The sequence below is a fragment of the Amblyomma maculatum genome, chromosome 4, assembly GCF_055883805.1.
Source record: "Amblyomma maculatum isolate TAMU_Amacu chromosome 4, ASM5588380v1, whole genome shotgun sequence".
Classification (NCBI taxonomy): Eukaryota; Metazoa; Arthropoda; class Arachnida; order Ixodida; family Ixodidae; genus Amblyomma; species Amblyomma maculatum.
In genome coordinates this window covers 60,721,990-60,748,779 of record NC_139347.1, presented here as the reverse complement: position 1 = coordinate 60,748,779, position 26,790 = coordinate 60,721,990, and the positions used below count along the sequence as shown (strand labels likewise).

The 26,790-nt window shown below is 46.6% G+C and overlaps 1 protein-coding gene across 1 annotated transcript in view; it reads right to left on the bottom strand.

The window, feature by feature from the left end:
• The window catches only part of LOC146191196 (lysosomal alpha-glucosidase-like), a 44,841-nt gene that overhangs the window by 3,819 nt on the left and 14,232 nt on the right, over positions 1-26,790 (bottom strand). Inside the window, exons 7-17 of the mRNA XM_084601683.1 lie at positions 25,978-26,216; positions 25,668-25,799; positions 24,699-24,809; positions 24,503-24,619; positions 23,683-23,891; positions 22,634-22,767; positions 16,897-17,048; positions 15,915-16,063; positions 15,115-15,199; positions 11,417-11,604; positions 9,690-9,778 (exon numbers count right to left, since the gene is read on the bottom strand). Coding sequence (XP_084457809.1) covers positions 9,690-9,778; positions 11,417-11,604; positions 15,115-15,199; positions 15,915-16,063; positions 16,897-17,048; positions 22,634-22,767; positions 23,683-23,891; positions 24,503-24,619; positions 24,699-24,809; positions 25,668-25,799; positions 25,978-26,216 — 1,605 coding nt within the window. The remainder of the gene's footprint in view (positions 1-9,689; positions 9,779-11,416; positions 11,605-15,114; positions 15,200-15,914; positions 16,064-16,896; positions 17,049-22,633; positions 22,768-23,682; positions 23,892-24,502; positions 24,620-24,698; positions 24,810-25,667; positions 25,800-25,977; positions 26,217-26,790) is intronic.

The following is a 26,790-nucleotide window of genomic DNA, read 5'->3' as shown; positions in this document are numbered from 1 at the left end:
GAGGAGAGCTCGAGCTTTCGGGATCAGGTATGCCAGAAAGGTTTGCTAAATCTGCATTCGACCTGCCGCATCGCGCCTTCTTAAAATGTCGTTTACATCATCATCATGACGTATATGGTTAAGGTGATGTTATGAATGTGATCACACAAATGGACTGCATTGCGGTGTTTAACTCTGGAACCTGCATTGACCGATCGAAGCAGCGTGCATGCGGTGTAGCGATGGAGTGGGAGCTGCTTTCAAAATGGTTGTCGAAACACCTGCGGCGCATTTTCGAAATTCGCGACAATTATTCGAAAACTTAGGAACGAATTTTATTCGTTTAAAAAATTCCAATATTTACTGTTTGATTGGCGCACGGAATCGAATACATGAATATTCGATTCGATGCTCAGACATTTCGCCCTAATAAGTGGTAATCGGTTTATTCCTCTTCACAGCATCGAAATCGAGTAGGACTTGCTGTGTATTTCCCCGATGCATTAGTGGCAAGATGCTACTAGGTCACATGGCGTGCTTGTCGGGCTCCGGGCCGCTGTACACTCAGAAGCTTGTGGGGATTCACAATCCCCTTCCTCCATTATAACGCCCGCGCGTAATTAACACGCGTGATTACGCGCGCTTGCAGAGAGGTTGGCGGAGGAGAGGGCACGCTGGCCACCCCCCGCCGCCTCCCGGGACTGCGGCGACGCTGCCGCGGGCTTCCCTCTTTCCTGCCGGCGTAACCGGGAGACCTCCTCTCCCGTTCCGTGTCGAGGAGCGCGACTGTAGCAACTCGCTTGGGGTTCTTCGGCGAATGGGCGCGCAGCGCGCGGTTCATGATTTCCGCCGAGGAGACCACCGCCGTCACCGAGAATCGCCCGCTGACCGTAGGCTCTTACCGCAACGGGATGTGAGCGAGAAGCTGTGTCAGGTGAGAAGACTCCTCCTCTCACCTCCTTGGCGCGCTTCCCCATTAGGTGGTTGTTATTGCACCCCCGTACGCGGCTTTCGCTCGCTACACGGCGGTTGTTCTTAATTGCTATTCTCTTGCCGTGTACTCGAGCAGTGCAATAAACTCTTGTTCGAGTACGCAACTCGGTGTTTGTCCCCTCTGGCCCGAACCCGCCGCAGTGGCGATTTCTCGCACCGCGGGTTGGGGGTCACAGCTCTGTCTGCTAGGGCTGGCACGTCGGGGCTAGAAGGCGACTGTAGCGTCTAGTCCCCTCGTGGCGCATTCTTGCGGGAGTAACACCCCCATATTTTGGCGCCCGAACGTGGGGCCAGAGGTGTGACAAATCGAGTGTCTGTGTGTGTACGACGCCACACATAGACTAGCCATGGCAGTGAGCAGGACTGACTTTTCAGTATCTTCTAATACTGCAGTGGTGATTGCACAACGGCAAGCAAGCAAAACCACCTTAACTGTTATTATTGCGAGAGATCAGGAGCTGACGCTAGCCACTGTGATCTTGTAATTTTCTGCGAGGGCAGGATGTCATCTCACACGACTCCACCGCTCTGTAGCAGGGTGACGCGCGGACGCTGGTGTGACGGGCATTCTCTCGTAGTGTTTTGACTTACCATGCTCTACGGGAGAACTGGAAACGTTGTAGCGTATGTACTTTTGCACGCGCACGTTGAAGGCATGAGAAGTGTTATTACTATCCTTTCTGCCGCGCCCGTTAGCCAGTTCGTCGCGATGGCTCGCAGCCTCAGAGAAGGGCCGGCCTACCCGGCTTCTCTGAGTTTAAGTGCTGACCGTTTTAATTCCATCAGAGCAGTGGGGAGCCTAGTCAGCCTTAAGGGAGCTTTATGAGGAAAGCGGTAGGATCCTGTTTTTTATTTTATTTTGTCGACCAGTGTTCGACGGGCTCTGGGAGCCGAGCGGCGCGGCCGCGGCGCACATAAGGGCACGCTGGTATTGCTGCCTGTGCGGGCGCTACACAGCTTGTATTGCTGTGAGCGCGTTGGATCCCTGCCGTCAGTACTACAGCACCTTGCGCAATCCTTTCCCCACGCGAAGGATACACTGAGTCCTTCGAGGTTGGTCACGCTGAGACGAGCTATATCGCACATGTGCATCGCTGAGCATGCGAACGGCCCTAAGACTTTTCTTCAAGTTGTGTCATTTCGCTGCCTAGTGATGTGCATGGTGACGTTGTCGAATGGGTAAAACTTGCTCTATAAGTTCGCAACAACGCCACGGTTGCTGCGTTGGGCACACGCCGACGCGCGACAGAGCTGCAAGCAAAGATGGCGGAGCTAGACTTTCACAAAGCGCACCGCAATCCGAGCCCCGCTGCGTGGCCCGAGGAGGACGCACTCCCCCACCAGCAGGCAGCTGCAGCGAGAGGCAAGGCTTGGGATTTCGAGCATCGCGCCTCGTTACGACTTGCGCCCACGGCAGACGTACTCTGACCAATGCGCAGGGAGTAATTTCTTGTGCTGAATATGGATGGGACGCTCTGTTAATATTCAGCGCATTTTACTTCCAGAGCAAGCACGCGCTTTCTCTTGGAAAAGATCGAGCGGGGGTAGATTTGAAAAAAGAAAAAAAAATGTAACTAGGGAAAAGACAGCATTGCAGCCAGCAAGGAGGGGAGCCGGCGGAGGCCACGACGACCGTTGCAGCATCGAGGAGCAGGCCGTCCAAGGAGTGGCGTTCCCGTAGCCAGAGCCTGCTGTCACCGTCAACCGGGCCAAGACAAACGGTTTCCGGTCGGCTACGGAGCGAGCCAGCCGGAGTTCGTGGAACAGGCCCCTGCGTCCAGCACGACGAAAGCTGCAGCAAAGAGCCCGCCTCGGCGCCGTTCGGTGCTCGCGGCCGTGGCTTCACCAGCAGGAGCAGCTTGGCGCCCCGCTGCCCTCGCCATCGGCGGCGTCAACGACGGAGGGAAAAGAGGCCGACCGGGAGCGAGCGGACGACCCGCTGAGGGGGGCCTGCAGCATGCTACGCAACGCGAAGACGCAGTTCCTAACCGTTCCGTAACCACTGCGCCACCCCGCCGGGGTGGCGCAGTGGTTACACTCTTAAAAAAAAGGTTGGTGAATTCACTACGTTACTACTAACCTTTTACTTGTCACATAGATCACTACCTTCTTAGTAACTCGAGGTAGTAAAAATACAGCTAGTGAAATTTACTATCTCAGGAAGGTAGTGAACAGTACTAGCGGCAGTTAGTAGTAGGTTAGTGAACACCAACACCTTCGTGCATTATAGTTTGCCATTGATGGGTAGTGGAATATACTACCTTCTAGGTAGTACGCACTACTACCGCACCTAGAGATTCTTACTACATAGGACGTAGTGCTTATTACAACATATACCTAGTTCTTATTATGGGTTACCATTGAAAAGGTAGTATAATGTGCAACGTTTTCTTTAGTATAAAATACTACCTGGCCTAGAGGTTCTCACTACATAGGTACTAGTGCTTACTGCGGCAGAAACCTGGTATCAGTTGCTACCTGTATGGAGCCAATATATGCATCGATAGGTAAATTATTTCTGAAAATATTGAATACCGTAATAAAGATTTGGTAAATAAAAATAATTGTATTATTCGTAATATGGGGTGAATTGTAATTGGCTTCAAGTTCGGTGCAACATTGAGCTGATCTACAAACAAGATGCTAACTAATTTTACCTTGTTCGCACCAGTCTTCAAGCAATGATGACGACAAAATTTCGGGACAACAAATACTAACTTTATTCGTATTTAAAGACAGTGTGGCTATGCCCTTTTTAATGGCAGAAATCGCCCTGAGAGCTAATGGGCATAGTGGCGATGAGCTTCTTAGGCTGCATAAATGCTCTAGCACTGCGCAAACGTTTTCGTTGCGCGTTGAATGCTTGACATTTAATATCCAGTAGCTCTCAATGGCATGCGTGATTCCCACGATGACGTCCAACATTCGATCTTGATATCTTCAAACCCAGCATATATTGCGTCAGCGTCATCAGGGTTCATCCGGACGAGCTGAAAAGCTGGGTAGGTGACCTAAATTGGAACATTGAAAGTAATGAAATTAGAACTTCATAAATTTATTTATAACAAATTTATACTTACTGGCCTCACCCGGAAATGTGGCTTTCAATTCTTTCACAACCATGCAGAGGCAAAAGTTCCACCATTCAGTAGCAAAGTGATCTGCAAGTATTACACAATTCACATATATTAAAATCACTTCTTCAATGACAATAAAAGGGAGCAATAAAGACTTAGAACTTATGAAATTCATTTTTTGTTTCTCTCAAATAATGAAGTGCGCAGTTTATTGAACACGCCTAAATTCCACTGAAAAATATTACCTTTATTTCATATATTCCTGTGTTTTCAGATTTACAGGCTGTTTTGTTTTTGCTGAACACAAAACAACATTCATAGAATTATGATACCACACACAGATAAATATTTTTGGGATGGGTATTTTATACAATCATTTCCAGAAAACAACAGATTTTCAGCGCTGACAAATACACATACATAGGACAGGCACTGAATATCTTTTTTTTTTCGAAACACCACAATGAAACTTCTTTAAAAAAAAAAAGCATTTTATATGCAGTTCAAAAAATTGCTACACCTTGACGTGAACTGGAAATGATTTAGTCATGTAAAAACAATTGCTACGCTAGTTGGTTCATTTCACAAAATGAAATTAAAAAACAATAAATATAGATTCGCAGATATACATTTTGGGATGGATATTTTATAGAATAATTTCCAGAGAAGGGGAGATTCACAGCGCTAACAAATAGACACTCACAAATACACACACATAAGAAAGGCGCTGACTCCATCTTCTGTTTCGAAAGGACACCAAAATGAAACGTCTTAAAAAAAAAAAGAAAAGATCTGTATGCAGTTCAAAAACTTCCTACAACCTTGTCGCAAACTGGACATTATTTAGTCAAGTAACACCAGATGCTAAGCTAGTAAGTGCCTTTCACCAAAACAAAGCTTCTCCCAAAAAGATAGATATAAACACACAGATATAAATTTTGGGATGGATATTTTATGCAATCATTTCCAGAAAAGGGAAGGTTCACAGCGCTAAAAAATACATACTCACAAATAGACACACACAGGACAGGCGCTGACTCCAAACTTCTTAAAAAAAAACAAAACAAAAATACATACGTTTCATTTTGCTGTCGTTTTGAAAATAAAAAAAGAAAGTTGGAGTCGGCGTCTATTCTTTGTGTGTCTATTAGTGCGTACTTGCTAGCGCTGTGAATCTTTCCTTTTCTGTGAAATGCACAAACTAGCCCAGCAATTGGTTTCACTTGACTAAATCATTTCCAGTTTGTGACAAGGCTGTAGGAATTTTTTGGACTGCGTACAGATTACAGAAACATATTTCTAAATACCCGCGTAGCTCGAGCAGATGCACTAGGATCCAATAACTATACGCAAAACAAAGCAGAAAAACTCAGCTTATACGGTCTTGAAGTAAGTTTGTGACCAAGTTATATGTTCCCGACAAATAACAAAAATGTCAGCAAAAGTTTGAATTTACTACAAACCTACAGTTTGCTACAAAAACTTCTAGGACTGCGGGTGCCAACAAATAACAACAATGTCCACAAGATTTGGGTTTACTACAAACCTACAAATTACTACAAAAACACGATGGAACTGCGATGTAATCACGTGCGAAAAAACATGATTTAGTTAGACTTGTGCAAACCTTATTCCAAAAAATAAAAAAAAGGACACATTGCTTCCTTCGCACGAGGCATAGTTTTTACTGTGGTAGGTTCGTTTTACTTTCAGCGGCGTTTATGCTCAACAAAAACAGCATGTTCACGGGACAAAGAAAGGCGACAACAGAACATGTGCCACTGTCCTCTTAAAACATGTCGTTTTCGTTGAGCTTAATGTTTGTAGCAAATGGCACTACAGCTTACTCTGTTCAATTTCACTTCAACAGAGGTGGTATTATTTCAACGGCATTTACTTCTTGTCAGGATCAGGAAACACTCGGCCACAATTTATTAACAATGGCGATAAATAATTACTTTTGCAATACACAGGTCTTTGCATTCCAAACAGTGAAGGTGAAAACGGGCAACTTACCTCGAAGCGCACGTTTTCTGCACCATCCCTAAATCGCCATCCAGCAAAGCATTTATCAGATCTTCCTGCCGATGCTGCCCGCTGGCTTGAATAACTCTTTCGGTCTTTCCAAATCACTAGACATGGGCGACGAACACAGCGCTTCGGCGTCACTCTTCCCGCCAAAATCAGTATCGGTGGCAGACGGCGAACACGAGTCGAAGCAGAACGAATGAAAATAAGCCAGTCTGACAAGTCAATGCTGGCCCAATGCGCGGCAAACGAGCGGCGGCGCTGCTGTCAAAAACGATGGGATCCTGGAGTCGATGTCTGCAAGAGCAACATTTACGTGGTGCTTGATGTGTGGACTTTCCGATGGTGCTCATGAACTTTGATATGTGGACCAGGACACGCAGACATTTACGAAAGTGTGAGACTCGACAACCAATATTCCAGCAGCACAACGATGACGCTCCCGTCCACAGCGCGCAGTTTCGCACAGCGGAAAGCATGCGTAAAGTGTGAGAAGAATATGCCCGAGTATTAGCCATCGCCCCACTGTTCTTTTTATAGCCGCGCGTGAAACCGTTTCATATTTCGGCGTCTACCGTCCGCCGAACTTCGGCCACCTGCAGCGCCGGCACGTTTGGATGCCTGGATCAAATGTCGACGGTACAGCCCCTGCCAGCCGTCCAGCCCACGCGCATTCCTCCCGGCACCTTTTTTTCTTTTTTGTGTGTGTGTGTGCGTGTGTGTGTGTGCGTGTGTGTCTGTGTGTGCGTGTGTGCGTGCGCGCGTGCGTGCGTGCGTGTGTGCGTGTGCGTGCATGTGTGTGCGTGCGTGCGTGCGCGCGCGCGCGTGTGTGTGTGTGTGTTTGTGTGTGTGTGTGTTTACAGGATGTTGATGCTTGGACCATACGTAGAGAAAATGGAATAAATGTTGTTTGCAGGCAACTACATGCGAGGTGGAATGGTATTGATTTCTGGCCGTTGTGCATTTCTGTTGCACTGGTGGAAAGCACAATGTTAAGATGAACAAAACAACAGCAGTAGACGCAAAAACCTTGTGCTATGCAACGTGAATACAAATTATTTTCAATTTTGTTAAAAAAAGTGTTGCTTCTAAAATGACGCCATCCGCACTTGAGCGTTTGTCCGTGACTGACTGCAGGTCGTTCCCACAAAGCATCCCAGTTCACTATATTGCAGGCTTTTCCTGAAAGAGCTAAGTGTCGTTCTGACTTTTTTCGTCACCGCATTACGCTGTCAGGAGCTCGCATGGGGCAAGAAAATTCAAATTCTGTAATGTTTTTTCTTTAGCTTGAAGAGTGCACAAAAACTAGACTTAAAAAAAATAAAACGAACGCCATTAAATGATTGAAAGTAATGTATCTCGTTAATTCTGGAATAAGTTTTAATGTATGACTCGCAAGAACAGCCAAAGCATGAATTTCTGAAAATATTGGTAAAGTTACGCTAGCAAGATACTATGGTAAAGTTGCCCAGGGATTCTAGCACTTAACTCGTCAAAACCACTAACAGAAACTCACTTGTTAGTAATGGGAGCCGTTACTACCTAAAAAAGTTGCGAGTTAGTTCAAGGTTAGTAAAAAGGTAGTAAAACCTATTCGAAGTTAGTAACTGCTGCATTTACTAGCTTCTTACTAAACCTTTTTCTAAGAGTGTACGGCGCTCGACTACTGTTCCCAAGGATGCGGGATCGAATCCCGGCCTCGGCGGCCGCTTTTCGATGGAGGCGAAAAGCAAGGCGCCCGAGTGCTGTGCGATGTCAGTGCACGTTAAAGAACCCCAGGTGGTCGAAATTTCCGGAGTCCTCCACTACGGCGTCTCTCATAGCCTGAGTCGCTTTGGGACGTTAAACCCCACAAACCAACCAACCAACCAACCTAACCGTTCCCCGGCAGGCTGCCCTGGCTGACCGACGATGAATGCAGTAGCAGGCCTGCAGCCATCGACACTTCCAAGCCTGGCCGAGTGACGGTGAAGAAGCGGGACCTGCGGCCGCCGCACGTGTGCCCCCGGCTCCAAGGTCGTCTCGTGTGGTCGTCGGCCTTGCCTCCCCCTCCGATACCCGTGGCTGTGAGCTGTCTGCAACTTTTTGTATATTGCCACTTTTCTTTGGGTTTAAACGGTTTTCTTTGTGTTTAAAAGTTAAACGGCGTTTAGCCGGCCCCCTCGATATATCCCTCGGTGAACGTGACTACTTTTAGCCGTACGGCGGTTTTAAGGAGGGGGGGATGTGGGGATTCACAATCCCCTTCCTCCATTATAACGCCCGCGCGTAATTAACACGCGTGATTACGCGCGCTGGCAGAGAGGTTGGCGGAGGAGAGGGCACGCTGGCCACCCCCCGCCGCCTCCCGGGACTGCGGCGACGCTGCCGCGGGCTTCCCTCTTTCCTGCCGGCGTAACCGGGAGACCTCCTCTCCCGTTCCGTGTCGAGGAGCGCGACTGTAGCAACTCGCTTGGGGTTCTTCGGCGAATGGGCGCGCAGCGCGCGGTTCATGATTTCCGCCGAGGAGACCACCGCCGTCACCGAGAATCGCCCGCTGACCGTAGGCTCTTACCGCAACGGGATGTGAGCGAGAAGCTGTGTCAGGTGAGAAGACTCCTCCTCTCACCTCCTTGGCGCGCTTCCCCATTAGGTGGTTGTTATTGCACCCCCGTACGCGGCTTTCGCTCGCTACACGGCGGTTGTTCTTAATTGCTATTCTCTTGCCGTGTACTCGAGCAGTGCAATAAACTCTTGTTCGAGTACGCAACTCGGTGTTTGTCCCCTCTGGCCCGAACCCGCCGCAGTGGCGATTTCTCGCACCGCGGGTTGGGGGTCACAGCTCTGTCTGCTAGGGCTGGCACGTCGGGGCTAGAAGGCGACCGTAGCGTCTAGTCCCCCCGTGGCGCATTCTCTCTTCTTACGAGAATGAAAACCCCCATAAGCTACACCGGGAATTTTCAATTTTCGACACATCCTGAATTATTACTACTTTCATAAGTAGTTGCTGCGAGCGCGAGCGCAAGAAGCATCTTATATACAGGTCAGATTTGCGAGCTCAGAGGACAATTGAGAAATGGTTACCACCTCACCAATTGCTAATATGTAGGGACTTTCTAGTTTTACCTAAATATCACGCTTATAATATCCTGAAGGAAATACGCGTCGTTGACAAACGGCGGCCAACAGATGGCACTATATAGTTGCTGGATGTTCGGAAAAGCTGGGCATGCGTCTATCTTTTGGGAGAGTTAATCACGCGACAAAAAGACAAGAATAGCTTGGATCCCACACGGGAAACTGATTTACCATTCATTTCAATAATGATCGTGTTGCGTTGCGAAATGCAAAGTATAACCTTTTGCACAACTTGATAGAGCCCATTGATGTCCAAATCTATCATGACAGTGTGCAGACAGCGGACATCGACGGCACGTTTTCTTCTGTTTTCTTATGATCAACTGGGATCAGAGAAGATTTTCTTACACAGCCAATTTTTCAATGGTATGCTTAATATTCCGGCACATTATAAGTGTAGAATAAAGGCGGAAGGAACATGTGTGGGTGCAATATGTAATAGTCATTCTGGCAAACACTCGTCAGAAGAAGTCAGTTGCCATACTCTTCACGTACCAATAGAATCTCCGTCGTCCCAAAACAGCTCGCCTCGAGCCGTTCCTTTCTCGTCCGGTGCAACGACGAGCAGCAGTGGATTCCTCCGGCTTGAACGGATAGGTTTTAAAAAATAGGGAAAAGAAAAGCGTGAAATAGAGACGCAAAAACAGAAGATTTTCGCAGTTAGCAGGACATAATGGCTTTTTCTCGCAGCATGTTTTAGCGCTTTTCATTTTTTGAAACGGCACGGCATCATTGGAGGCCAAGTTGATCCCCTTGCCATCACCTCCCCCCTCCTCCCAACACGCAAAGGTCCACTAGTACTTCGCTGTCAACTTCAGTTTCGGTGTGTAGGTCACACATATTTAATAACATGAATTCGCAATATTCCATATTATATGCAGGACCATCTGGCGTAGATAGAAATCCCCGCGTTAACCATGCTGTGCGAAAGGGCCAGCGTGGCCTATAGGAGTAGCGTGGTTGATCAAAGGGTCCCAGTGGATTCGATTCCCATCTAAAATGTGCTGCCCATGTTGGCAGCTGCTGCCATATATCCGAGTAGAAAAGAAATACAAAAAATTTTCTTTTCAGACGACAGAATTTCTGTGCAGTTTTTGACAGTTACCCTGTTGTGACAACCGGAATTTCTGTAGTACATCAGAGTTTTCTGCTGTTACAACAGAAAAGTACTACGCGGAAGTGTACCACTGGAAAGTACCACAGAACAACAAAAAATTCTGACATATTCTACGGAGATTTTTTCATACGCGTCAGAGCTACAGAAAAGTAGACCGTCATCAGGCGGTCATACGGCTGTCATTACGGTCATGTCCCCTTCCGACTAGCACCGGCCAAAAGAATATTCGAAGAGAAACCCGGACAAACAATCAAGCATCAGCGACATTCGGATGTGGAGGTATTGATGCTAACGCACTAAAATTCCCGGGCACAGCGGGATGACAGAGCTCGTCAGAGAACGCCGGGTGGCCAAAATTAGCCGCGAGTCCTCTACAACGGCGAGCCTTCATGCGTAGGTGCAGGATGTTAAGCCCCATATTCCACATACCACCAGCCACATCCTTGGCCTCGTAGGAGCCTATACGCACATCTTATATACTCACAACATAAAGTCGTAATCCGAAATATAGTGCGCAGCAGGCGACTTAAATAATTTTTTCAATACGCTGTCGTATCGTGGTGTCGTCATTGCGAGACGATTGGAAGCAGTTAATTAGAGATTCCTAATTGCGCCTGCTTTATATTGCGCGAATTATCATGTTTGCGCTATACAAAAGCAAACGAGGAATTGAATGCTTTACACATGGAACAATTGAGGTACATGTAGTCTCCACCAACGACGAGTTCAACTCACCATCATTTTTTGTCAGGTTAAGAAGTTAGGAAATATAAACTGCGATTTAAAACAAAATGTCAAGAATTTACGCTCTGTTATATGAAACGCTAAATTCAGCTCACCCTCTCGCCGTGCTGCACCCAGTCTGTTGCTAAATCTAAGACCTACTACTTTATAGCAACGTGGACTGCCACAACGATGGCAACTCATGCGTGGCCATGCACCTGGTCGGTTACGTGATCATGTGTGACAGACCACGTGGCTTCGAAATGGTTATCCCTACAAAAAAATTACGTGACCGGGATTTGAGTTCTATACGCTGTGAATTAGCCCTAGGAGGCACCGTGTGTAAAGCGCGCGCTGCAATAACTGCGCAAGGCGCTCTCACCTGATTTCAGTTGTCTGGCCGGGAACTTGGCAAGGAATTATTGAGCCCCCTCTCACGAGCACTCGGATGTCTCGCTGAGGTGCCGAAAGTCGACCGTAGCTTCCTTCCGGCTCTCTGTATACGCTTCCGTCCGCATTCATGTCGTACCACACTCCCCGAGGAATGTAGGCCCGCACGCTGGTCTCGTTCTGATTCAGGAGGAGAAAGGGCGTTTGTTTTCAATAACAGCATAATAATTATGGCATTATGACATGATTATGGCGAAATCATAGGGATGACAAAACCGTGGTTCAGACGCCAGTTTCCTCTATTCCTATGGAGGAAGGGCGGAAGCGACGTTCAGCCCATGTTATTGAGCCCTTACATTTTAAAACATGGCCGACGACTGCCACACTCGGTAATGCGGAATCTGAGCACAATTTTCCAGGTATTTTTGTTCTACAAAATGTTGTGGGAAATAATTTGAGAGACATGTTTGCACATATATGTGCAGTTTGATCTTACTCCGTATTGTCCCTCAAAACCATCCTTTAACTGCCAATAATTAGTTAATTTCTCAGTTCTTGAATATTACAAAGGAGGCGCTTTCATGACGGCTACAGGCGCCGCCGCCGTGTTTGGAGGAGCCCGCCTCAAGCGGCGCTTAGGCGACGCGGGCGCTTTTGTCTATCCGCAAGCACACAACAATGCTGATTATTTTTGTATTCTTTAAACTTTGCGTTTAAGGTTGTAACCACTTTAATGGCTCCCGTCTGCGGCCCCCTTTCCGATTTACGTTTTCTTTCAAGCATACCCTTATACTAAACCATAACACTACCTGAATTTCTGCCAGTATTATACAGGGTGTACAAGCTAACTTTAGCTAAGGGTAAGGCTAACTTTAGCCAAGTAGTATAGAGCTACTAGGCACCTTGAGCACTATAGGCATTTTTTGTTTTGCAAATAATTAATGAGTAATTGAAATAGATTTTATAAATTACCAAACATTGACTTTTGCTAAGTCGGAGAGCACCTCCTTCAGAACCCCTTTTTTATTTATTTGTTATAAAAAACCCCCCATGTGTGTCTTTTTCCCGATTTCCAAAGAATCTCCATGAAATACGAAAAAAATCACGTGAGTGGCACATTCGCGCGCCACGATTGTGCTGCTCTAAATCGTAGTTTAAGTGAACAAGATCAGCTCCGGCACTGGCTTCACGGCCCCTTTGCAGCGGCAGGCCGATATGTTGGGGATGGTTTCTTCGTCCGCAGCAGCCAGTCGGCGCATGTGCACGGTGTAAGTTGCAGCGAGCTCACCGTGCTCGCTGCAACCATTGCCAACATATGATTCTACCGCTCGAACTGGGCCGTCGACTCAAGGCCGCAGATAATTTAGTTCACTCAAACCACGATTGGGAGCACCACAATTGTGGCGCGCGAATGCGCTAGCCACATGGCAGTTTTTGTAGTTTCGCGGAGTTTCTTTAGAGCTCGGAAAAAGGTACACGCGAGGCTTTCTTTATCGCAAATAATTGGAATGGCAGTTTCAGAAAGGTTTCTCATATCATATTCATGATCAAAAAACAATCTTTACTAAATCAGAAAAAAATTATCTTAACAATTAGTAAATTGCAAAATAAAATTGCCCGTCGTGCGCCAGACGGTTGCCATCTGCATGCAAGTGGTTTCCTTAGCCCATGTCAAATGTTTTATTTTTTATCCCTCGGCTAAAGTTAGCTGGGACACTGTGCATATCTTAAACGCCATTTCACACATACCTAGCGTGTAGTCGTAGTTTGCCTCATTATGTCAAAGACCACCCGACATCGACGTAAAGCTCCGTTTTCCCCAAGTCATACGAACGTCCCTGCGCTGCCTAAGGGTGCGCGTTTGAATTGGAATTCACGGTTCCGGGTTTGATTCCTATGTCACTTTCACCTCTGACATCCATCCTCTGACAGCCACGGAGTTGGCAGCTGAACACTTGGGTAACAATCCTTATCACCTGCATGCCTGTAATTCACGTCACCACGTAATCCACATTCCTGTTCCAGTATATAATGAAAGTTGAAAATTCATATAGTAGTCCGTCTATTGTTTTTGTCGTGAGATGTGACGAACTCCACCTGTTTGCACTGACCTCAGCAAGATGTTTGTAAGGGGTCACCGACGATTAGAGCAGGTGAGGGAAGAATAACGATTATTTTCATTGGCATATAACAAAATCAAGCTTTCACACGCCGAAAGAAATTTAGAAGGTAAAAAGAAAACAATGTTTCCTGTTGCGCTTTTCAAGCACACAAAATTTCACATAAACTTTATTTTGGAGCGGAACCTCTGCTACCACATGTACTTACTTACAGCAATGCTTAGTACGGCTCCCACTAAAGAATTTTGCAATCACACAAGGTCAAATAAAACACACACCCTAAGACTAACGATTTATATATCATATATGTACTATATATAGCACAGCACGCGGATCTCTCTGCATTTCACGTTTCTGTGGAGGTGAAACACACGGCACCATCAACGTCGGCTTATCATTCTGAAGTCTCGGTCAACCAAATTGCATCTGCTGGTGGCGCATTGCATACGGCTGCCACGCGCGTGCCATGTGACTCATTGCGATGCCATCGAACGGTAGGAAATAAAATGATTTGCGTGACATTTTTTTTTTAACAGAATCGGCATTTCGTCTTTGGATTGTACATAGTTATATATTTATTTATCTAAATATCTAACTCAACTGGCGAATTATATGCTATTATTTCACTGAGTTCGAAGGGTCTAGGATGGGGCAACTTTCTCCATGAGCGGCGCCATTGTGCAGTCCTGCAGCCACCCGTGTTCAAGATGAAACGATAGCCTGACACCGAATATTGATGCTATGCATATGACAATATATTTTCCCTTGTTCTTGTAATTTTTCTGCTAGGGACGATTTTTCACTATGGTTGTGATGTTAGCGGTGTGCAGTGGCGCTTTTAAAATAAGAGAAAAGAGCACTTTACAAGCAGCGATAAAAAAAAAAAAAATGACGAAGGTAAGTTGCCAAAGAAAAGTGCGTCGAAACCAGTTCGGAACGGTTCCTCCAATTTGTTCCGTTTCGAGTTCAGTTCCAAGATGGCGGAAATAAATTCCGGTTCGGTTCTAGTTCTGGACGAAAATTAAGTCTTGGTTCCGGTTCTCGGTTCAGTTCCGGTTCGAAACCTTGCTTAGAACTGGCCACTGATTACCTTGCTTAGAAGTGGCCAATAGAAGCAAAATAGAAGTGATATACGAGCAGGCAAAGTACATGTGAATGAGGATCAGCAACGGGAGCAGGCAAACGGGAGTCAATAACGTCGTCGCGTCAAACCCTTAAAGGTGGAGCTTAAGTGTTCCCTAGTTTTCTTTTGTCCTGTGTAGCGCTTTCGCCCAATTTACAAGGCGTCGGTACCTCCCTAGCGATGTGTCACGACTGGATCAAAGAAACAGCAATAATGTAAAACTGTCCGCCAAGAAATTTCAGCCTTCTGGCTCTTGCTGCAATTACAGTATAGTTTGCCCGAGGGTTTCACGCGGAATCTAGCAGTAGGGAACTCCAGCAAATCAATAATGGAGCTAACTGGATGCACGCTTAAACAAGCACAAGAATGAAGGTATAGCCCCTGTCCGTGAGGCTCGAAACTTAGACACGGCCACGTTACTTTTGATATTGAACCACATAGGCCTACCTCGTATAGGACAGGGTTGAAGAGGAGGCCGGAACCCCACAGGAACTGCTCGTCGATGTCGTACGTGTTGGGGTCATCGGGAAATCTGCGCAGCGTAAAAGCCGAGCTTCTACGTTCAGAACAACAGTCTGCGCTTATAAAAAGAGCCGTGGTGATGCTACTGCAGTCTCGCTTGTGCCCCTATGCAAAATTAGACATTTTACAGCCATTACTCTGAACGTTCCCTCATAACCATACTGTATTCGCTTACGTCTAAAGCTACATTAGACAAACCATTCTAGAGGCATTTCGATACCTTTGCTGTACACTATATGGCTACTGCTATAAAAAGCTATGTGTTGCTACATTGAAGTTCATACAGCCTCAGGTGTTTAAAAGAGGACTTTGAATATGCCCCTCACACTAATAGAGCAACTGATCTGTCGATGAGTACGAACCATCCAACGAAGAGCTGTCCCCGCGGCAGCCTTCTCGCCGCTGTTGCCGCTCTTGTGTCCCACCCAGCTTGCTCCAGGGCAGCAGGTTTTAGGTACGTCCCCTTCGAGGTTGCCCTCCAGCTACAATAATGTACCAATAACAGCTCACTGTTCTGACTAGCTTGCCGAGGCTGCCCTTTCACCCCGAAGACCCGGGCCTTGATGACTTTGGGCTCTGAGTGGCCGGCCTCCTAAATATGATAGCTTGAACAGTGCTTTCAAACCCTCTTTCTGCTTTACCAGGAGCAACGAGAAATGCGGCAGTCATGGACTGAATCCTATTTCCAGTTTACCTAATTCAGATTCATCGCATGGAATACCCACTCCATAAATAGCGGCCTGGCCACAGTTTCTCCGTAGACGTGACTTCTGTAGAACAGAGTGTACAGGTACGGTAGAAGAGTGTAGCGTGCTTCGAGCGCATTCTTCGCCACAGCGACCACTGCGGGGCCCATGCTGTAAGGATCTTGGTCCTATATGAGAGCAACACATACACAAAAAAGAGAGAAAAGCAGTCAGGGTTAGTATAAAAAAAAATGACTAAAGAAAAACTAGGAGACTTAATAGACCTAATAATGAGACTATGAATCTCCTTAGCACTTGTGCGTACTCCTAAGCAGAAAAATGGAACTTTGCAGTCGAACCCCACACAAGTTACAGCGTAACTGAACGAAGATGGAATGATGATGCGCTCATCGCGATAAACGAGGAAAGGGAGCAAAGCATGGCATAGCGGAGCCGGAGAGTCGCTGGAAGAGCAGGAGGGCTGTGTCAACCAAAGAGCACCATACAATAGCCGCCACCCGCCACTCCACGACAGCGGTTGCCTCTCACTTCCGAGGCTGATCCTCTGCATATTAATTTTAGACCTAGTATTCTACTTTACCTGTCAAGGTCATTATTCACCCTTTTAAAATTCGTCTCCTGAGCAACTTAGAACTGCAATATCATTTAACAGTATGTCGGTTGAAAGTTTAGGTTCTACGGCAGGCGGGTTTGGCTGTTGCCCTGAGTACTATTTCAACGTTGTTTTTGCTTTAATTCCTACGTTGGAGAATTCGATCTGTGCAATGATGTGAAGATTCGATCTACTTTCGTGACCATGAAAGAAACGAATTCATGCTGATAATTTGTACGATAGATAAGGTTGTGGTATGGCAATGTCAACCTTTCTATAGGTATCTTCCTCGTAGCCGGAAATGCCATTCGGTCTTTTTTAGTAAAGCTAAACAATGCAAGCCGAAAATTGACAAAGGCATTACCTGGAGATATAAGAAGCTCTGAAAACGAACTACAGCGCACTCACCACGCTGCCCAACATGTTGTGGCTCCGGGAGAAGGGGTAGAAAGCACCTAGCTCGAACCAGCGGGCACACAGCTCTTCCGTGGTGTTTTGGAAGAAGCCGCACACATCAGTACCAGTGAGCGGAATGCCCAACAAGCTGAAGCTCAGCATGCCTGAGAGAAAAGGAAAAAATGACACGGGATATAAGAAGGATATAAGTCATCGACCACGATTATGACATAAAAAAGGAAGCGACAGATATGTGGGCAACGTTTCTTAATGTACTGCATACTATGTCATGAATTTGCATCATATACGCCTGTCGTGTGAAAGCTCGCATTATGTAAATGCCGGCACCTGGATGCGAGCAGCTGTACAGCACTCGGTGCCCTCTCGAAAAATAACATTTGCTGGCTTTATTTCAGGAGCGAAAGCTTTTCACGCAGCTTTCCGCGAAGCTGACATGCGTAAACAGACCTTGGTGTAACCCCGCCAAGTATTTAGCATCGTCACCACAGAGGATGGTGCTGAGGGCGCTCGCGTCAAAGGTGGCGAAACGTTGGAGCTCGCACGCCAATATTCAGTAAAAACCTTCCTTGTACTACCAAGATACTCTACCGCCGGGACCACCCTTGCGGATGCAGGAATATGAGCGCTCTCTCTCCACATGCTTAAATTCCCAATAAATCAGGACGTTAACTTCCGCAAAGCTCTTACGGCACGCACGTACGTGTCCCTAGACTTCAGATACGCCCTTCACACTCATGTACAGTACGGCTCACCTGTATCATGAACTCGTGGGAGATCTCTCCCCCTCCTTAACAATTACTCTAGCCTCTACCTGACACTTTTCTTAGGATATCTGCACGGCCCTGGTCTCGCCAAATGCCACACACCACAGCGCGCCTTCTTCTCTAAAGCAAACTCCTGTCTTCGCGTCACATGACCACCTTGCTACAGCTCCTTGCCACGTGACAACGCAACGGCTGCATCAGCGTGCGCTATTACTTCCTTTTCTCTGTCTAAGCAGTTCTGCCTTTCGTTCGTTGCCTCCTCCAGTCTTATCGAAGCTACAGGGCTACGGTGAGTGCGGCAGTAGACAATTGTCATGTATAGACTTGCCCGTGGGCGAAACTGGGGGTCACTTCCCGGTGAAAGTTTGGCATTTTTTTTTGTGAAAAAGGTAATTTTATTGTGGGTGGGATTGAGGGAATGCGTGCCAGAAGAACAGCTGCAGAAGCAGATTACTTCCAAGTTGTTGTTCTCCAACTCGGGCTCTTAGGACTCATCAGTCCAGCGAAGGTAGATCACTTTTTTTTTTTTTTTTATCTCGTACGCTGTCTCTATACAGCCAAATGCGTGGACCGCAAGAACACGGCGGCACCTCTGGTTGGGCCAGTCTGTTTTCTGTACATGTCACGAGCTGCGAGATATTTCAGTTCCTCTGGGGTAGTTTGTTCCTTTGTTGATTTCCATCCGGCTGTCAATAAAGTAGAAGAACAACCCATTCTAAACCGATACCCATCATTTCCAACTCTCGCCCCGCTCTCCGGAACATCCACAAACTCAGAACTGCGCAATAAGGAATCATATTCTTCGCTCACAGATTTATCTGCGCCCAGCAGAACGGAATGAAAATATCCCTCCACTGACTCTCCTTACATATTTGAGTATGGGGAAATGCAGCTATGGACGTCCTCGCTAAATCATCCAGTGTCTTGGATGTCCCCATTTCTCCTCACATCACCCCGTCTGACTGCTGCCGTTCGATCATCCATCGTACGGTACTACTACAACACCCGGACCCAAGCGTCGCTTCGGGCAAACCCCTGTATTTGTGGACAGCTTTAAATTCCGTGGCTATGCAGCCAAGACTACGGAGGCGGAACTTTGGTTACAGTTCCTACATAATGTAGTTCAAGAATATCTGGCCTTAGTTAGGTTTCGGTTTAAATTTTGTCTGGTAAATAATTTTCAGGCCCCCAAATGCGCAGACATGCGTTACTTTATCTCTCTGAAGGCATATGTGAAAAATTCGCAGCTAATCGATAGTCCACAAAACGTGCATTGTCATAAAGAACGCACGGCAAAATCGAACAGGAACCGGCGCAGAGATGCGGCAGACGCAGCTCGCCTGCGCTTCGCAGGAATGCCAACAATAGGAGCAGCCATTGGTATGCGGATGGCTAGTATTGTAGTATAACCTTAATGTAATTATAACGTTAATAAGTCTTTATTTTTGTAATATTCCACCGACAGAGCCGCGAAAATTTTGGAAGGACAATGTTCTGCTGCGGAGTGGTTTGGTACGTTTCTGCTCTGTAGCTTTCGTTGCATCGCCGTAGAAAGTTGTCCCCGACTATAGATTAGGTCCCTCCATCTATGCTCTCCAACTCAGGCCACTCTTTACTGCTCAGACTTGATGTCGGTGCATACCACTGCGACCAGAAAATTCTGGAAAGGCAGAGCCGCTTCCCCCAAATAATCTTGCTGGGTGTTATGAAACACTCGATCACCTCTTCTGCGCCTGTTCAGCATTCCTATTGCAAACAGCAATGCTCACCAATGAACGTTGTCACCTCTGCCTACCGTGGAATGCTGAGCGAAAGCTGTTATTTGCGCGATCCAAAAACTCGCTGCCTTTCAAAGTCTAGTCCCTATATTGAGTCTACTAGCTGGACTCAGGTACAGCCCCTAATGCACGAGTTTTTTTTATCTCCACCATAAACCCTCTCATAATTTCAGGCGCAGAGCGATGCTTTTCCCCAATGCTGCAAAACCATGCGCCCATTTCCTTTTCATGCTGTTATATTTAAGAACTCCTCCTGCTCCTCAAGAATACGCGAACGCGCGGAAGTGAAGACAAGCGCCTACGCCGCAGAGATGGCGCAGACATTTCGTAGTGGTTGGGGTCAAGCGAGAGGGTGAGGAGGAGAAGGGGCGCCCAAGCAAAAAGGTGAATGCGCTAGCTTGGTGCAACAGTCGCTTGGTTTGGTTTGACTTTGGGGCTTATCGTCCCAAAACGACTCAGGTTGCGAGAGACGTCGTAGTGGAGGGCTCCGGAATAATCGACCATCTAAGGTTCTTTAACTTGCACTGACATCGCACAGCACACGGGTGCCTAGCTTTTCTCCTCCATCGAAAAGCTGCCGCCGAGACCGGGATTCGATCCCGCAACCTTGGGTACAGTAGTCGAGCGCCCTAACCACTGCGTCACCCCGGCGGGGCAGTAGTTGCATTGTAGAAACTACGGTGGAGTATTAGTTGACTCACAAAGCTAGAACTACTGTAGAAACTACGCTGGAAGATAAGCTGACTCACAAAGCTATCTATGCCCGACCAAACTTATGCAATAATTACATTGGTGTCGGTATGCTAAACTATATCCACACGACCTAAACTCATCTCGTCACCTTTAACAACGCTTAAAGTTCTAAAAACAGCTGAGACGTCGGAAAGTTAAAAAAAAAAGTTGATTGATAGCGCCCCACAGCCTTGAAAACCTGCCAGTACCCGAAACGTTACCAAAGGGGCGGCGGAAGTGTACAGGCGCCTACACCAGATCCATTAAAATGCACCCCACTGTAACAGACTTCCGCATTAAACGAAATGGACGAATGAGCTAGAGATGCGCCCATTTCAAACGAATAATTGGGTGATGCAAGGCAGGCGCTCTCGAACAAGGGGTCATTTGCAGTGTAAAAGACGACGGTGTTCAATGCAGCAAGGAATGTGACCACCACAGAATCCCGCAAGAATGGCGTGAAAATGTCTGTGACCGTCCTCCTTTGATGCGCAGAAAGACGATCCAGTTGGAATTCGCACTCATACGCTGCAGACTCTTCCGATTGGGCGCTTATTTGAAAGGACGGTAAACGACCGTCGCACATTTGATTGCACGGCGAGCTCTGTCGAGTCGGCAGCCCACTAACGCTGGCTCGAGATGTATCGGAAGAGCGAGCGCTGCGTGCCAGTGGCGCGGTGCAGTTCCCGAGGAACACACGCAAAATACAACGGATTAAACCAGGCGTGCATCACACGATCAATGCCGCTCATAGGAATGTAGAGATAAGGATAACGAAAATATCTAAGGAAAGGGTTGGCATAGGGAGATAGAGAGAGAGAGAGAGATAGAGAGAGAGAGAGAGAGAGAGAGAGAGAGAGAGAGAGAGAGAGAGATAGATAGATAGATAGATAGATAGATAGATAGATAGATAGATAGATAGATAGATAGATAGATAGATAGATAGATAGATAGATAGATAGATAGATAGATAGATAGATAGATAGATAGATAGATAGATAGATAGATAGATAGATAGATAGATAGATAGATAGATAGATAGATAGATAGATAGATAGATAGATAGATAGATAGATAGATAGATAGATAGATAGATAGATAGATAGATAGATAGATAGATAGATAGATAGATAGATAGATAGATAGATAGATAGATAGATAGATAGATAGATAGATAGATAGATAGATAGATAGATAGATAGATAGATAGATAGATAGATAGATAGATAGATAGATAGATAGATAGATAGATAGATAGATAGATAGATAGATAGATAGATAGATAGATAGATAGATAGATAGATAGATAGATAGATAGATAGATAGATAGATAGATAGATAGATAGATAGATAGATAGATAGATAGATAGATAGATAGATAGATAGATAGATAGATAGATAGAGAGAGAGAGAGAGAGAGAGAGAGAGAGAGAGAGAGAGAGAGAGAGAGAGAGAGAGAGAGAGAGAGAGAGAGAGAGAGAGAGAGACTCTTTAATGGAAAAACAGAGAATTTTCTCGGCGTTTAGATTTCGCTGGCATGCTACTCTGTGTGGGTAGGGGAATTCGGGAATTCGGAGTATAGAGAAATTCGCGGATATATAGGACAATAAGGGCATGTCGAAATACGCACAGCATTCTCGACTATGCGATTTCGTGGAAGCACCCCGAAGGCGAAGCACATGGACAAGCACACGCGTATGGACGACGATAGGCAGGTATTTAGGGCCAAACTGCCTGTTTTATACACAATTCTGCTTTCGACTACGCGCTTTTTTGTTTGTGAAAAGGACAGCACTTTTTAATCGTCAGCTTTGGATGTCGGCTGAAGGATAAATTAAATTCATTGCAAAGAACATTATACCTTACGTGTCCGAGTATTATGCTATCATACCCAGAACTTTCGGACATTTTCTAGGAAAACAAATTTTCCGCTCAGTGCATAACTTCGCTCTAATTAATGGACTTGTCCGCTGTCGACGTAAAAAGCACCTTGTGCTGATCAGCTCCTGAACAGCCTCGACACGTCACCAAGTCAGCCAGTGGAATCAGTTGCTCGGAACCTATCAGTGCACGATGCTGACTCAAAATGAGACTAGAACGAGAGATCGACTTTTAACCCTGCGCTATTTGTTTCGTTAGGTTGCGGACTGTTTCTAAGATATAAAGGAAGAACTCCACAAGTAAGAAGAAAAAATGTATATAGCAATATAGTTACGTGTAATTTAAATCTCATCACTTCGTTTCATTTCGCAACATGCGTGCGAAACCCGGCAGCCTGCATGCTTTGCCTGGTTAAAATAATCGTTAAGTAAAGCAGAAGGGAAGATATGTTTGGTTATGCGAATAAAGCAAAACGTCCTAGACATTGCATGCGTGGGCTCCAAGGAGCTACCTGTTTAGTAGGTGCGTAACGCATCGGCTCAGTAGTCAGGTGAGAACAAATGAAGTTCTTACTCGGAACGCTAAATCTGAGGTGCTCCCAGCTGGAATCGGTGTCGCCAGACCAATGTCCCGACCAGGATCCCTGACCAGGGCTCGTTGACCGGGATATGATGAAGGGCCGCTTTCCACGGATGTCCACCAGTGCCCTTCAAGGCACACAACAAACAATACCTGTCAGAAAGGTGCTCGTAAAATTGCCGTTACATTTTCCACAGAAGTGCTACCGTTGTTTCTTGTTTTGTAAACAGATGATGGCGTAGCCAAAATGAACATGTATCTATCTCAATGTCGTATAAGGAGGGACACCGCCACGTAACTTAAGCAACTAAAACAGAGCGTACTGATAAAAAGTTTGATTACACGCTGATAAGACAAGTCCGGGATTTTGCAAATAATTGCTCCTTTGAAGGAGCGTGTAAGGGCACTTAAAACATTTCACCCACATGTTCCGCGGGCATTTATACACGTTATTTTTTTCTTATCTCTGGCATTGGGTGTGATGACACTACTCTGCCCTGATGGTCAGATGGGGCAGTCGGTGCGGCAAGCCTAAAGAAGCAAAAATGCAGTACTATAACTGAAGGAAATTATTCGTTGTACTGCTGCGCCCCACGTTTTTCCAGCTTTTTGTTGCTGGTTACTGTAACGAGAGGTTTTCAAGGTTGTGTGATATTCAGAATAACTCCACATAGACAGCTACTTGGCCGCTCTGCGCAATATCAACTCCACATAGACAGCTACTTGGCCGCTCTGCGCACTATCGATTGGTTTGTAGGGTTTAACCTCTCAAATCAACTCAGGCTACGATTGACGCCGTAGTGGAGGACTCCGGAAATGTCGACCACCTGGGGTTCTTCATCGTGCACTGACATCGCGCAGCACTCGGGCGCCTTGCTTTTTGCATCCATCGAAAAGTGGCCGCCGCGCTGGAATTTGATCCCGGTTCCTTGGGTGCAGGCCTGAAGCGCTCTAACCATTAAGCCACCGCAGCGGGGCCCTATGAAATATTGTTTGTTTCGCCATCCTCTACGACTGCGAGTTGGCAGATAGCCCTTGCGCACCTGTAGGTGAGGATGGCCTCCAAGTGCGCGTAAATGTTGTGGATGTCGTAGTGACTGGACAGGTGGTGCTGGTCGCTCATGCAGAGCGTCTTGTTGGACAGTGCCTCGTCACCCGGCACGTACGGGGGAGGGTTGGCCTCTTCCTCCTCGGGGCAGCCTTCGCTTCCGTCTCCGCGGAAGTTGGCGAAATTGGCCGGCTCGTTCATGTCCTGCGAAGTGGGAGGGTGAGGCTATGGGGTGACGCCGCCGGGAAACGGAGAAAGCCAGCTTCGACATTCCTTTATCGCGTAACGCTAGCAAATAACAGCGGTTGGTGGTTTTCTTTGAAAGTGAAAGTGGGAGCTACAGTATTGATGGAACCGTGTCCACGATTTATTCAACATTTGCTTTGCCAAAGGGAGCCTCATTTTATTATAATCTCTCTCCACATCTTTTCACTTCGCTTTCTTCCTTTCGGGAGCAGGAAAACGCTGTGCGTATTCTTGTATCTTTTGTCAGCATGTTTGTTTTTCTGTTTGTGGCGAAAGCTACACTAAGCTAATCGGCGCATTTCGGGTCAGCGTCGCTACTCGCTACTGCGCATGCGCCGTATTCATGGCCACAATCGCTCCAAGCCACGGAAGAAGAGAAAGCATGCAAAAGACTGTATTTCAGACAGTTGCCACATAAGTGTGCGCTGCAGGCAGTGTAAACGTATACAGGAATAGTTGATTGCTTGACATTGCAGTTCATTGCCAACTTGGTTCCTTTCTTTGTTTTCCCTCATTCAGTCGCTTTCCTCACTGTCACATCTGTTTGTTCAGGCGTACGACATACTCACAATCCACGCTCCGTCGAAGGGAATTACTTCATGGAAGCGACGAAACTGCTTGGTCCAGTAGCTGCCAGCCGCGGGGTGCGAGAAATCCGGAAACACGCTGCTGTTGCTGTTCCACACCTGCGCTTTGTGTAAATCAAGGTAAGAAAAACGCCGTCGAGGGCATCGGAAGCGAATCCTCGAGGCGTTCTCAACTTACCTTTCCCTGCTTTACGCCGCCGCTGGCGTTCTTGACGAATATGTCCATTTCGAGTCCGTCATCGTACGGCGGGTACGATCCAGGCTCCTCAGATCCGCTCACTGCTGGGTCCTGTCGCACCGCGAGTACAGTCAGGTGAAAGTGAAAAGCTCGAAACTACAAACAGGCCAATCTTCGACTCCGAAGCCGTCGTTTCTGTTTTATACGTTTTGGTAAAGAGCGCGAGGAGTGCTTTCGCTGCAGTGTTATTCCTTTATAGGAAGTTAGCTGTTTTTAGAGAAAGCCCGGTCTGAGTCAGGTGTATTATAAAAAAAAAAACATTCTCTAAATGTCACACGTTACACATGTCGGCAATATTAATTACACCCGTACTCCACAAAAGGAGACACTTAACGAACCTACCAGTTTTCATACAAAATCGAGTTTCAATTCATCTCATTTAGAGATTTTTCTAATCATTTCTAATATCTACGCCGAGTCCATTTTGGCTGCCACTTGGTTCATTGCACAATGAACTAAGTGAACAAAATGTTTCTCAAAAGCCGGTTTAGGAATTTCAGCGCGAGCGACGCAGAAAAGAAACAGTGCAAGGTCTTGGAATGCCTGTGTGTTCTCTTCTACGCGCTACGTCCTTCTTCTCAGTTGCCCGACAGTATACCTGGGCGCTCCAACTTGACTAGCTGTCAGTTCTGCAGTGAATAATGGTCATTAATCGTGAGTCTACGAGTAAGCTTGAAAAATCGAGAACTTGATCCTTTTCTGTTTGACCGCAATATTTGCAACCACAAAAAGTGACTACCAGTACGGTAGCAAACGCATAATTCCGATTTTTGATTGCAAGTGTATAAGAAATTACCAGACACGGTCGGCAAAGTACAGCGGCCTCTCCTGTAATGGAACGAGTTTGTGAACTATACCTGCGATGAAAAAAAAAAAAAGAAAGGCTGTGTTAACAAAGCTCGTACTCACAAAGATGAGCATGTAACGGCGGCCTCCAGCATGGATCTCGCTCACAAACTCAGGTAGTCCAGCGAACGTCTCCTCGTCGTACGTAAATCCATTGTTACGCTCCATGGAGTCGATGTCGTTCCACTGGGCATCCTGCGATATATGAGTCCCAGTTGGCGAATAACCTTCATCGCGAAAGCTAATGGCCTGTTTTGAATATTAAAACTGTGAATGAAGATGGAGATGTCGACGGTACTGTTTGTATCTATAATCTTCCAACAAATGAAAAAGAATAGCAAAGCTATATAATAAGGAGTCTACGGTCACTCACGAACGGTATTCCGGCCCGTATATTGTTCTCCATGACTTCGCGCGTATTGTTGAGGCTACCGTAGCCGTAACGGCAAAGGTGGAAGCCGAGACTCCAGTAGGGTGGCATGGCGGGGAAGCCAACCACTCTCTGGTACTGCTGCACCACTTGAGCAGGCGAGGGACCCACGAAGACGAACAGATCCAGGATGCCACCCAGGGCGCGGAATGTGGCAGCAGGTGTCGGCTGTAGAAGGACCTCTGCGTGGGTCAAGATGATACAGTCACAAAGGTCTTCACTACGTCTATTGGTTTCTTTCGCCCTCTTTCAAGAGTGGGCCAGCGGGCCAGGTAAGCACATCTAAAACCTATACAACTTCCCCCTCACTCTTAATGCAGAAACTGGTTTCAAATTCACACTTGACACGTTCAAGTTCACATTCTGAGCACCGCCACATAGGTTCATGCCTACTAAGGGACCTCGCCGCAAGCGTCATTTTAATAAAATCCCGAAGAAAGGCTGCAGTAGCTCAAGATATGTGAAAATATTTTATTTCGCAAACATTACAAAGGTTCAACGCTGCTGAACCAAATATTAAGCGAAAGCATTAGCTTCAGGTGACCGAGAGTTCTTCGTCTTCTCTTTTTCTTCTTCCTCAGCCCACATATAAAGCCCCGCTTTAACCAAGCTGTATGAACGTGCCTTAGTGGCCTATAGGGGTAACGTGAATGCCAGGGTCGTAGCAGGCTGATTCTGACATAACCGTTCCATGTGAAACGAGATACCCAAGTTGGCAGCTCCTGCCAGCTCATCTCTCGCTTTTGTGTCACGTGG